At 40.0% G+C, this 12,748-nt stretch overlaps 1 protein-coding gene across 7 annotated transcripts in view; it reads left to right on the forward strand.

Annotated features, from left to right (window-relative positions):
- The window catches only part of eps15 (epidermal growth factor receptor pathway substrate 15), a 35,082-nt gene that overhangs the window by 8,490 nt on the left and 13,844 nt on the right, over positions 1 to 12,748 (forward strand). For 4 of the 7 annotated variants that reach the window (XM_054790294.1, XM_054790291.1, XM_054790297.1 and 1 more), the window contains 15 exons: positions 457 to 516; positions 2,943 to 3,161; positions 3,395 to 3,540; positions 3,904 to 4,060; positions 4,773 to 4,855; positions 6,115 to 6,187; positions 8,223 to 8,426; positions 9,100 to 9,297; positions 9,579 to 9,983; positions 10,053 to 10,133; positions 10,484 to 10,640; positions 10,725 to 10,769; positions 10,845 to 11,242; positions 11,326 to 11,398; positions 11,469 to 11,539. In XM_054790294.1, the coding sequence (XP_054646269.1) occupies positions 457 to 516; positions 2,943 to 3,161; positions 3,395 to 3,540; positions 3,904 to 4,060; positions 4,773 to 4,855; positions 6,115 to 6,187; positions 8,223 to 8,426; positions 9,100 to 9,297; positions 9,579 to 9,983; positions 10,053 to 10,133; positions 10,484 to 10,640; positions 10,725 to 10,769; positions 10,845 to 11,242; positions 11,326 to 11,398; positions 11,469 to 11,539 (2,370 nt within the window). Of the gene's footprint in view, positions 1 to 456; positions 517 to 2,942; positions 3,162 to 3,394; positions 3,541 to 3,903; positions 4,061 to 4,772; positions 4,856 to 6,114; positions 6,188 to 8,222; positions 8,427 to 9,099; positions 9,298 to 9,578; positions 9,984 to 10,052; positions 10,134 to 10,483; positions 10,641 to 10,724; positions 11,243 to 11,325; positions 11,399 to 11,468; positions 11,540 to 12,748 lie in introns of all 7 variants that reach the window. The other 3 variants (XM_054790293.1, XM_054790295.1, XM_054790290.1) reach the window with 3 other exon arrangements.

Raw genomic sequence — 12,748 nt, forward strand, 5'->3', positions numbered from 1 at the left:
GAAACTGTAGTTATTTTAGCGTAAACACACAACTAATCTACTGTTTTGCTTTTTTATCTATTTTACGTGTCTTTATGTAACTAAACATCAACATAAATGAGCACTTAGTCATAGTCATTTTTACTTTTATCATTTTGATTTTTTGTTTAAATGTGTGGAAAGAAGTTCAGCAGTTAAAAGCATCATACTTAGGTCATGCATTCAAAGTTATAAAACATTTCAAAATGTACCTGCATTGTTTTGTGACTCAGTTAAATAAGAAAGTAAAAAAAAAAAAAGTCCAGACCTACTTGTATATGTTGTAGTTAAGTAATGTTAAAGCATCATGTCTCGTCTCGTCTTGTGAGCTGAGGGTATTGTGACACCCCTAAAGGGGGTTCATGTGGAAGTGAAAGATGTTACATGTGATGAAGCATGATGCATATTTGACAATATAATTTGCTTTTTGGTTTAAAGGTGTGGGAGCTCAGTGACATTGACAGAGATGGCATGTTGGACAGGGATGAATTTTCTGTGGTAAGAATGTTATCTCTTTGGCTTCATGATCCAACGTGGTCAGTATTCTGCCTTAAAGATAATGATGCTTTGTTTTGATTGACACGGTCATTGAACAATTCTGAGAGCTGTTTCTAATGATTTTTAACTTTCATGTAGAGAAACAAGGTTGGCAACATACTGCAAATGCTGTAATTATAGGGGTGTTTATTTAGCTAAAAAGTGAGACACTGATGTTTCATGTGCTGTGTGCGTCGGTTATGTACTGCATGGGGGCCGCTTACTTTCAAATGCATTTTGCCTACTTTGTCATTGTAAGCCTGGCCCCACGTAACACACGCACGCACATTATTTAAGGTTGTTGTCAGCGGATGATAGCGATTTGGTTAAGTTTAGCTACTAACATTAGCTATCATTGATTGTATAGCCTATCATAACCACACAATGACTCCAAAGTGTTGATTGCATCTCTATGACTGCTAATGTGTACGTGCACACATTAAAGGAGACAACGGTGAGTGAAAGCCATGAACGCCAGTCAACTTGTTTGGCTGTAATGTTTACAAAATTTCACATGGTATTGTGGCAAATATACAGTAGACATTTGTTCAGTCTGTTATTTGAAACGAATATCTGTAACATATGCTAGCCACTTTAAAACAAAAAAAGTGTAATTTGAAGCCAATGAGGGACGGCGTCTTTAAGATTAGTTTGACAAAATGACTTCAAAATGTTTTAAAGGAAAACTGGACTTTTTAAAAATTTTACTCACAATCCTTATGTGAAATGTTCTAAAGATAGAAAAACTGCGAAAAAAAACAGCTAGCATGTGGGAGCTAACAGTGCACATAACTGGACACACCTATTTCGACTATAAAGCCCTTAAAAAAAAACTCAAACAAATGGCAACAATGTTCTAATTACATAACTGCCATGTATGTAAACCAAGCTACAGCACCATTGGTATTGTAGCAGCTAACACAAAGAACTATTTTTCTGGCGTAGTGACACCACGCCATTATTGCACTGTTCAAAACAGTGTAAAAGGACACCAATCTGTACTGACTAGGAAACAAGAACAAAAACAACTACGAATAGACAACCAAATTATCAGTAAAGTATTAGCCCACATGCTATGTTTTGTTCATACACGGCCAGATGGACTGTGTTGTGATATCATGTGCTATGTGCTCCACGTATCACAATCAATATCATGGTGACTTACTCAATGGACAGTTGTCAGTCTGGTCCAGCTGGTCTGGGGCGTCTTTTCCAATTTATTTTGGGTAGGTGGAAAAATGTTTCTATCACTGCAGGGCTAGCAATTTGTTGTGATGCAATCTCTTTGAGCAATGTCTTCCTCGCCATACACACAAAGCCTTTCCGTCAATGGTAAAACTGTATGCCAATCAGTGCAGTAGAAACACTCCATTTCTGTGGGCATGGCTTGGGAAGCTCCACATTTACATCACCAAGTCATACCGGTTTAATGACGTGCCTCCCCCCATCTGCTATGAAGTTTCACTCTCTTCTTCCGGGCTGAGCTTCTAAAACCTATAGCTCACCCCTTTGTATATTCAGGCTCAAAAAGATACGGTTCTAGATCAGGGGTCACCAACACAGTGCCCATGGGCAGCAGGTAGCCCCCCACGACCACGAGGCGCCCGCAGGCCTGCTTTTCATTCAGGTTTTCAGTTAATAATGTGAGAACACTAGAAAAAATGTATTCTGAAACATAAAATGTGAGTTGTAGATACCAGCATTTTGTGAATGTTTTGGTAAAACAAGCATATTTGATTTGTTTGGGTTGAAAAAAGGTATGAAAATCATTTCTACAAAAATGAGTAGCTCGTGGCCATTTTCATTTTCTAAAAGTAGCTCTCGCAAGAAAAAGCGTTGGTGGCTCCTGCTCTAGATCCTCATTTGTCCAAAAGTAGTCGTCGGTGGCAGCTCTCACAAAGTCTGCCATTATTAGTAGTAGCAAACAGACACACGCTTGACTTGCTGCTGCTGTTGACAGAAGTCGCACTAGTTCCTATCTAGGGGCTCTGTGAAATCAGTGCCCCCATGAAAGAAGTTTAAATGTTTAAAATGATCAAAATACTGTTAAGTATTACATATTATATGATGAATATACCTGTTACAGCATGGTGACAGCATGTATGCATAAAACCATAAAACCTTGTTGGAAGTTTATTTATTTTTTTTTTTTTTAGAGGGCTTGATAGTCGAAGTAGGTGTGTCCCATGATGTGCATTGTTAGATCCTTCATGCTAACTGTGTTTTTCTCTTTAGAAGGCACAGAAAAGAGAAAGACGTGTGGTCAAGTTTCACATAAGGATTGTGGACGATGGGCAAAGTTCCAAAAAAAGTGCAGTTTTCCTTAACAATAAAAAGCAGACAATAATTGTCAGATGCATTGAATTTCCAATCCCCTGCTCTTCCAGGCCATGTATCTGGTGTACAGAGCTCTGGAAGGAGAATCTGTTCCCATGTCGCTCCCGCCTCCCCTGATTCCACCCTCCAAGAGGAAAAAGCCCTCAGTGCCTCCTGTGATGCCCTTGTTACCCTCGCCCCCGTCCGTCAAAGACAGTCGCGCCTCCCACGCTGGCTCTAAGACCATGCCCCATCCCCCTAAACCCGCCCAGTTGCCAACAGCCGCCCCTGTGAGTACAGTACCAGACCATTATTTGGAGCCTCCCAAATGTTTAGGATGCTTTATTTTGTTATTGTTGCTTTAAAATGATTTCAAACTGGGTAGTGCAGTATGTTTTTCAAAAGAAGTAGACCAAAGGGAATGTGAAAGTATGTTATTTGTATGCATTAGCTAGCTTTCTTTTATCAGCTGATTTCATCATATGGAGATGCTGGTTTAATACATGTTTTGGCATCTGCTCAGTGGGTGGTGTCAGCAGTGGACAAGGCCAAATATGATGAACTCTTCAGCAAGACAGATGGAGACATGGATGGGCTTGTGTCTGGACCTGAAGTCAGAGATATCTTCCTCAAAACTGGTCTGCCTTCTGCTACGCTTGCACGCATTTGGTAAGAGACACTTTATATTATTAGTATTCTTTTTAGTTATTGTCAGGTTTTTAAGATCAGGTTGAGTTATTATAAGTAGGTGACACGTGGTAAAGAAGAATTAAGTAATATTAGAGAGAAATCTACTTATGTGTAACCTGTTTTTAAAAACGTAATTTAACAGAAAATTGTATCTGAAATCAATATGTCTCTGAATGGAAAACTGACATTGCACTGTTGTGTGTCAAGATCAGGAAACTCACACATGCTATAGATTTTGCCTAATTAACTTTTGTCTTGCTGTGTCTGTCTGCTCTGTTTAACAACCATGGGGCGTGAATCGTTAGTCTGTTGTGTAACCTGCGTGCCATTGTTCCCCCTCAGGGAGCTTTGTGACATTGGCGACATTGGAAAACTGACCCGAGAGCAGTTTGCCCTGGCACTCCATCTGATCAATCAGAAGCTGACGAGAGGCCTTGACCCACCACAAAGCCTCTTGCCGGAGATGATCCCTCCCGCTGACAGACAGAACATCAAACAGGTAAGATATGCCGAATGATTGATAACCAGGATTCTGGCATTCTTGTTTTCCATTTTATGTTTTCACTAACATATTTCATTAAAATACACCACAGTTAACTGTTATTATACATAAACAGCCGTAAACATCAAAATGATCACTAAGTGAAGATACAGGATTTTTATTGTTTTATTTTATCAAAATTGCACCCAAATACCCCTTTTCTACTGTCGTGAACGTTGGTGCTGGTGCTGATTTATTATAGTGTCAAAGGTTTGGAGACTCAAGCCCTGTCCTCCGGTGTGCTCTTCTGAATAATATTGCATGTCCGCATTGGGTGCTTCTATAAAAGCATCCATCCTTAACTGTTGCTCTTGCTTTGCATGTATACCTTTTGGCTTGTCTTTTTCCTTTGCTCTCATTGCAATGCATTGTTTTTCTTCCTCCCTTTCTGCACTTTACATTTTTACTCTCTGCGTCGTTCACATGCGAATGGAACCGGCCCTCACTGAGTGAGTTCGTTCTCTCCAACTTGTTTCCCCTCATATAATGCCATCACGTTTATTGTCTTGTGCGACGTTGTGTGAACACCATCATTGTAGTTGATTGCTTGTTATGGTGTAAATATTTCAATATGTGGCTCTCAGGATAAGAGTAGCTTGAGCTCGTCTGTCTTCTCATGTTGGCTCTTTGCTCCCATTTAACTTGTCACATTGTACTTCATTCTCTCCAGAACAACATGGCCAACCTGGCAGCTGACTTTTCTGCCATCAAGGAGCTCGACTCGCTTAGTAACGAGATTGTTGAACTACAAAGGTAAAATTTGTTTTAGTCTCACAAACAAACAGCAACACTTTCAACATAGGTCAATTTTCGTAGCCTTTGAAAATCATCATGTGTGGACATGAATGGAATTTCAGGATGCAAATTTTGACATCTGTATTGTCTAAGATCAATTTCCATATATTACTAGTATTTTCCAGCTTTTTCAGACACAAGCATAGAAAGGGAATTCTAATACAGAAACCCACTGCATGCTGGCAGTTGTAGGTCAAAATAAGAAAGAATCTGGAGATTAGAGATGCACTCTCTTGATGCAAAGGTGAACTCCAGACTTGCACTTTTGTAACTTCTTCTTAATGTGGCAGCAGCTCTGTGGTGAAGATAAGAAGGATGGTACTGCTGACTTTAAGAGGAAGGAAAAATTTGTAGTTTTGCCAGTGGAAAAATGCTCTGATGTGAGAGCAGTGGGAAGATCTAAAAATAGAGCCTGTAGAGGTGAACGTTGTGCTGTGTTATTTTTTTTGCTCTTTTTTATTGGTACATAACTTAATTTGTTGTTTATTTAATTATTATTGTGGTAAACCTTCAGTCATAACGTATTCCAATACAAAAGCTGTATCAAAAATATTGCCTCTGCATAGATGGTAATGCTCAGCTATGATTCTAATTTGACACTATGCTGGCTACCTTATTTAGATACATGAAAGGGCAAAAGATTAAAAACGGCTCTCCACAACTCTTCTTTGTAAAGGCCGCATTTTTCATACAGATTTTTATTGTATTTCATTAGATAGTTCAGGTATATATAATGACGTGACCATTAAGTGTATATAATCCAAATGTAAAGATCTCATGTAGTGATGTACTGTATGCGAGATGTGCTACATGATGCACTACATAAGGCATACGGGCAGAAAGAGAAGGATGTAAGCCGCTTCAGGAATACTCAGAAGAACTCTCCTCCCTAACATCGCCCTCCCTCCTCACGTCAGCCATCTGCTTTTTACTTCTTCTCTCCCATATATTTGACAGATCAAACACAGACTCACTTCCTACAGTTCCTCTTCACCCTCGGCATTCCATGCCTTGGCCTAATTAGCGTTTTCGTCATACAAAATCGTTGTCGTGGATTTAATTTGAGTGGTCATGGTTGTCAAGGGAGAGCAGGTGGAAGCGGCCGCTCAGGCACAGCAAAGAGTTGGGTGTTCGACAGAAAGCTGGCTGTGGGGCGGTGGTCTTGGGAATTTACCCTCTTTGTCCTTCGTGGCTAATCTGTTGTGCTGGACCCCCAGGGAGAAAACCACAGTGGAAGAGGAGATCAAGGAGAAGGAGGAGGCTATCAGTGAGCGCAACAGTGAGGTCCAGGTAAGACGGCATTTGTTGTTTGCTTTATTTATTTTTCTTTGTGCTTTACTTGTTACTATTGTAAGTCTTTTCCTTATACTTGCACATGCACCTGCAGAACTCCCAGCTTGTGAAAATGTATCTCTGGTGAAGCTACATTTAAGAAATGTGTTTGTTTAGGCCAAAGATCAGATCTATAACACATCTGCAGCGTTCTGAGACGTTTTCATAGTTGAATCCTGATGTTATATTCACATTTTGCCCAGCAGAGGGCGCCTCCGACTTTGGTAAACATACTCTAGCTTCCTCTTCACAGTGATGCATACAATATATACTTACATAAGATAAAATCATTTCACTGATAAACTGTACTTGTATTTGATGAACAGTACTTGACTTAGGTGTAAAAAAATAAAAGACGTCTGAGTGAGGGTGGCATTTTGTGCCAATGCGCACCATTTTGGGCCAGGAGTTGTGTGCCAAGTGTGTAAACAATGTGCAAACAGTGCGTGAACTAGTCTTCAACCTTTTCAGGTATGCCATCTAAATGACACGCATTGCTACGGCGAATTGAGAAAAATGCAGAGGCACTATGCGTGCAAGTGTAAACAACGCTTTACTCCGTCTGCTCTAGTAGTCGAGCAGAAGCCTACCACACAACGAGAGGGCATAATATGAAAACACTGTATTCAATGCGTAGTTCCGAGACGGAGGTTTCTCGAAATTACATCACTTCCTCCTCCAGTCTCCGGCAAGATTGTTCTTCAGCGATGAAAAGAGTAAAAAGAGGATAAATATGTAGGGGTGTAATGATTCGTTTTAATAACGATTCGAGTCGTATCCTGATTCATGGTTGCCGATACGATTCAAGGAAAATATTAGTTCATTTAGAATGATACAGTCCGAAACTACTCAGTAACTTTAAATTCATTCAGAAACTCTTTAGCCAAAAATGAAACCAGTCTGACTGTGAAATAAATACCTGGATACTGGACAGTGCAGGTGAAGTTTCCTAGATTCCCATTGTTTTTTATATGGGAATCCAGAGATAAGTTAATTATCGATGTCCCATATTGGCTTTTTTTTTGCCGATATTCGATATTGTACAACTCTCAATTTCCGACTCCAATATCAACCGATATGTGTAAAATCACATATCTTTCATTTTTCATTGGGGTAGCCAGGGTGAGACCGTTACTCACATAGGGGTGGCAATAAGTTGAGGGGGTGGCCGGAGACTGACCATGGGTGGCCACGGCCACCCCTGGAAATATGCCTGTCAGTGTTATTACTGTATGCACGGCACATATAACAAAATGTACTTTGGTGTCATGAGCACTTTAAAGACATCTATTTACCTGCATAGTGCAGTTCATATTGTACAGCTAAAGTTCAGTTGCTATTTTGGTCAGGAGTAAATTTGTGTATGGGGGGAAAAAATAGTTTCCAATGGGCTGTTTGAATTTAGAAAGTCAATGTGAAAGTCCCTGTAGCCACTTCTGCTCTGCAGGTTAGTCACTTTGAATGTCATATCAAGTTAAACTGCCAATATAAACCTTTTGCTTCTCTGTGTGTATTGACAGTGTAGTCGACCACAACTAACCACAAGTTAGTTTCTTGGGGTCCAGATGCTTTTTTTCCCTTTTATATATATATATATATATATATATATATATATATATATATATATATATATATATATATATATATATATATATATATATATATATATAGAGAGAGAGAGAGAGAGAGAGAGAGAGAGAGAGAGAGAGAGAGAGAGAGAGAGAGAGAGAGAGAGAGAGAGAGAGAGAGAACATATTTTACAAGCTTTATTAATTATTTCGTTTTCTGTAAAACAATATTCATTTGCTTATGTATTTAGATGGTAAAATGATAAATGGTCTTTTCACAGTGTAGCGTTTTTCCACCTTCAAGCCACTCAAAGCGCTTTGACACTGTTAGCACTTTTACATACTGATGACGCAGCATCAGAGCAACTGGGGTATTTTCAGTTTACATGCAGAAAATAATACATTGTATGTGTTGATACTCACAGGACCTGCAGGACGAGGTGGCGAAAGAGAGCGAGGAGCTGCAGAAGCTCCAGACTCAGCGTCAAAAGATCCAGGAGGCATTGGAGGAGCTGGACCAACAGAAGGGCTCTCTGGAGGAGCAACTGGCTCACATCCGCAAGCAAACCAGCCAAGAGACCCAACTGGTGTGTCTGGCAGAACGCTCTCGTCACCTCCCTGAAAACCTAGTAGGCTCCTTAGTATCATAGTATCATATTGGCAAATACATGTTACAGCATATTTTAGTCTCTGCACTTTTTTGGACCACCAACAAAATTCCAACATCATTGGATATAGGCTACTGGAAATGGTATTCATCGACGAAAAATACATTCAACCTCAAACCAAACAGTTTGTCTGTGACTTGCTTCAGCAATAGCATAATCAACATTATTGTTGGGTCGCTAGGTTACGGTAGACATGCACTCTTATCACATTTTAAAGCGTTGAACACCATTACTATATTGATGTGAATATAAGGCCATGTCCACACAGAAATTTTTTAAAATTTCACCCACACCGGTGTTAAAAAAAAAAATTCCATCTGGTCGAGTGGAGTTAAAAAAAAAAAAAAAAGAACAAACAGGATAGTCAAGGTGTTTTTTTTTTTTTTTTTTTTAATTGCCTGTGCGTGTCATAATGCGTTCATGGAAAAAAAAGGGAGAGTGGGCCTGGATCTCCCAGATTGCAACTACCAAATGTTGTCAGGTCGTACATGGGATAATGTCACACATTTGTTATGACGCAAGTCAAAAAGCTAGTTTTTGAACATCTCCAATCTGACATCCTTCTCATGTTGTAATTTTAAAAAACATGTATGTGCCAATTCAAGTAAACTCTGACATTTATGGACTTTCTCAGATTTCATCGCTGCAGTCGGAGCACGAGGAGCAGGAGCAAAGGATATGTCAATATGAGGAGGAATTAGTTCAGGCTAGAGAGGAGCTCCTGGCTCTGCAGGAAGAGAGCAGAAGGCTGCAGGAGAAGGTGCAAGCTGCTCAGGAGCAACTTACACCTTTGCAGGAATCTGTGCGGGATTCTTTCACACAAGTTTCACAGGTCAGATTGAAACCTATATATTCTCTCCCTAGTCATATTCTTTTGTTTTGCATATAACAGAGGTCTCCAAAGTGCGGCCATTTGTATCCCATGAATTCTTTGTTTTTGGCCTGTGGCATGTTGTAGAAATAAAATTACAGCAAAAATGGGAAGGCACAATGTGAAGAAAAAAAGCTGAAATGTTCGCAGATGTCCCCCGCATCCTTTGATTTTTCTGTATGCAGCCCTCTGTGACAAAAGTTTGGACACCCCTGTTACATACCATTCTCTCTGCTGTTCAGGTCCAACAGAAACTGAACGACCTTCAGGTGGAGGAGAGGTCGGTGTCAGCTCAGCTGAGCTGGAAGAGAGCTCTGGAAGATAACTCTCCCATCATGGTCAATGGATCAACAGGGCCCACGCCAGAGCTGCATCATGGGGATCCTTTCCAGCAGGACCTCTTCCAGGAAGACCAACCTAAGGAACTAAAGGAAGAAGAATCAGCTTCTGGGTCATACAATCAGAAAGACCTCACAGAACAAACAGAGAAAGGAGTAAATGGAGGAAAAGAGGAAGAAAAAGAGGGCAAGCGCCCAAAGACACCAGAAGAGGAAAAACTGAAACCTGATGCCTTGGATGACCTCTACACTAGTCTAGCCTCCTCTGAGATGTACACCCTCAACAAGTCACAAGAGAAAACTGTTAATGTATGAAACATTCTTCCATCAACAAGACGTCTAAATGTCGGAGTAACACATCTTCTTTGACATCTCCAGGAACACAGTAATCCTTCACCTGATGTCTCCTCAGAAGTCCAAGATGATGTGGTGCAGTCATCTAAATCAAACCCATCGAAGGTAAATAAAGAAAATGACGAACTGATTTATTTGTTCTTAATTGTAAGAAATTGCATCAAGTGGCATTTTATGAAGCTAAAATTTGAATCAATAAGATTTTAAGTTGTGTAGACTTTATGTTGTGTACCTCATGTAGCAATTGATGGTCCTGAGCAGCAACCAGCAGAGGATGCAATTCATTCAAGTTTACTGCCTCTGTAGCCTGCTGTAGAAATACGAACATCAAGTGCATAATAACAGCAAATCTAGATGCAGGACCTTTTTGGACAAAATAAAAGAGTTGTGTTAAATATTGCAATACTATACAACAAAGACTAATGGCAAAGTTAGTCATTGTCACTGTTGAACAGGTCGCATCATCAGAGCCAGAGGTTGAGCAGAAAGCTGGAGAATCCCCGGAAATGAACAAATCCTCTCTCCCAACACATGTTGGTCCTCCTCGTTCCATTCCAGCACCACCCAGCCCGCCTGAGTTGGACTTCTTCCATTCAGACCCGTTCACAGACAGTGAGCCGCATTAAATCCTTGAAGTGTGGCTAATCTGTATGTTGTTGATGGTGTATATTTGACAATGTGACATTTGTTTTGTAGACGATCCATTCAAAGACGATCTGTTTGGAAAACCAGATACTGCAGGTGAGCCCTCAGAGGTGATAAGCAGGAAAACTAGTCCAATGGAACACAATAATAATAATGTTTTTGCTGACTCAGATCCGTTTGGAGGAGATCCATTTAAAGGATCAGACCCCTTCGCTGCTGATGATTTCTTCACACAAACCACCAGCAGCCAATTGCCTTCAGAAGACCTCTTTCCTGGCTCTACCGACCCATTTGGTACCACTACTGGTGTGCCAGAGCCAGACCTATTTGCAGCCAAGCACAAGGATCCTGCCCTAGCACCGACAGTAGAAGCAGACCCTTTCACTTCCCAACCCACAAACGCAACCCTACCAGCCACAGATCCTTTCAACTCAGAAGGCAACAACACTGCTGAATCAGACCCGTTCAGTCACAAGATGAACTCTGCCGCTGAGGTGGATCCATTTGGATCTCAGTATGGAGGGACAGATCCGTTTAACTGTTCGCCGCCCACTGCTGCGCTGGTATTGGTGAGTCCACTCTGAGACATATAGGATGCACACTATAAGTTTAGTTCACGTTTGTGACACATATTCACATTTGCTCTTCTTAGAAGGACACCACAGCAGCAGCCAATGACCCTTTTGCTCCAGGTGGTACGACCGGGAGTGCCAACTCAGACCCAGGTAGGACCAATACCAAAATACCCAATATGGTATAGTATCACTAATGTGATTGTGTCTCTTTATATTTTAGATCCATTTGCTGCTGTGTTTGGGAATGAGTCATTTGGAGGGGGCTTTGCAGACTTCAGTGACCTTGCAAAGGTAATAAAAACTAAATACCTTCTGACAATTTGGGTAATGAAACTGTACCACACTAGGTAGCGCAACATCATATTAGTTGTGCTCTCATCCACTTGCCTATTGGAATGCATGAGAAAAAGCAATTGTTGTCTGATTGGATAAATTGTGGTAATCTACAACCATACTTTTCTTCTTTTTTCTCCGGTTTATGTTTTACTTTGTATTTTATTTTCCAGTCACTAAATTACTCCACAGTTAGTTTTTTTTAATGTTTAAATGTATTACATTATTTTTATTACTGGGAAATTCAAATGCAAAGTGTAGGAATTCCATCACAATTAAGTTTAAAATGTACCGTTTCCATTTTCTGTGACAACATTAGGTACACTTGCACAATATAGTGTTATTGAGTTGCATATTAATTTAACAATATGTTAATTTTTGTGGCTGTATTTTGCCCCTGTCATGTAGTCAATAGAAACAGCCCTCAATAGACATTATGCACATATAGTGTAGAATACCTCTCTGGAAGTGTCAAACAAACCTGAGCATCATTACCTTTGTTATAGCAGAATTTGAATATAGCTTGTGCATTGGACCTTATTACATTTTACAGGTGTGAAAAATGCCAACATGTAGGCATTTTTCATACAAGGCTTGCCTTTTGACCCCTGAATATGCGTGTATGCTTCACTGCTCTCCAGAAGAGCAGATAATTTCTCCAAGCATGCTGTAAGGCACTGGCAAAAATAAAGTCAACAGAATAACATGTCAAATGTAGTTATTGTATTTTTATGTATTTATTTTCAGACCAATTATCAATATGAAATATATCAATGAAAAAACAGAAGTCTTAGCCTTCAGTCCAATCAATAGTAAGAAATAAAAATAGTGCAAGGTCTCTCAAGTAATGACACATTTCTTCAGAAGTGGCAAAGATAAGTAAATAGCACTATTAGCCACATGGGTGCAATGAAAATGCTGTGTTATCTTGGAAAAGTAAACAATCCCATATACTCAAAATGTCATAAAAATAGTAAGCGTGCAACATTTCAGCCTGAGTATATTGTTTGGCACACTCCATGTAGCTAACAAAGGTGCAACATTTCAAAGTAAACAACTTAGAAAGCAAAAAAGGTAAGTAGCAGCCCTTGGAAAAAAAGGTTACAATACTGGTCTCTGTTGGCCTGTCTGGTCAAGATTTTTTGTGCTTCCTTGTGGACTTCAGAG

Source organism: Dunckerocampus dactyliophorus, chromosome 10 (genome assembly GCF_027744805.1).
Source record: "Dunckerocampus dactyliophorus isolate RoL2022-P2 chromosome 10, RoL_Ddac_1.1, whole genome shotgun sequence".
Taxonomy (NCBI): Eukaryota; Metazoa; Chordata; class Actinopteri; order Syngnathiformes; family Syngnathidae; genus Dunckerocampus; species Dunckerocampus dactyliophorus.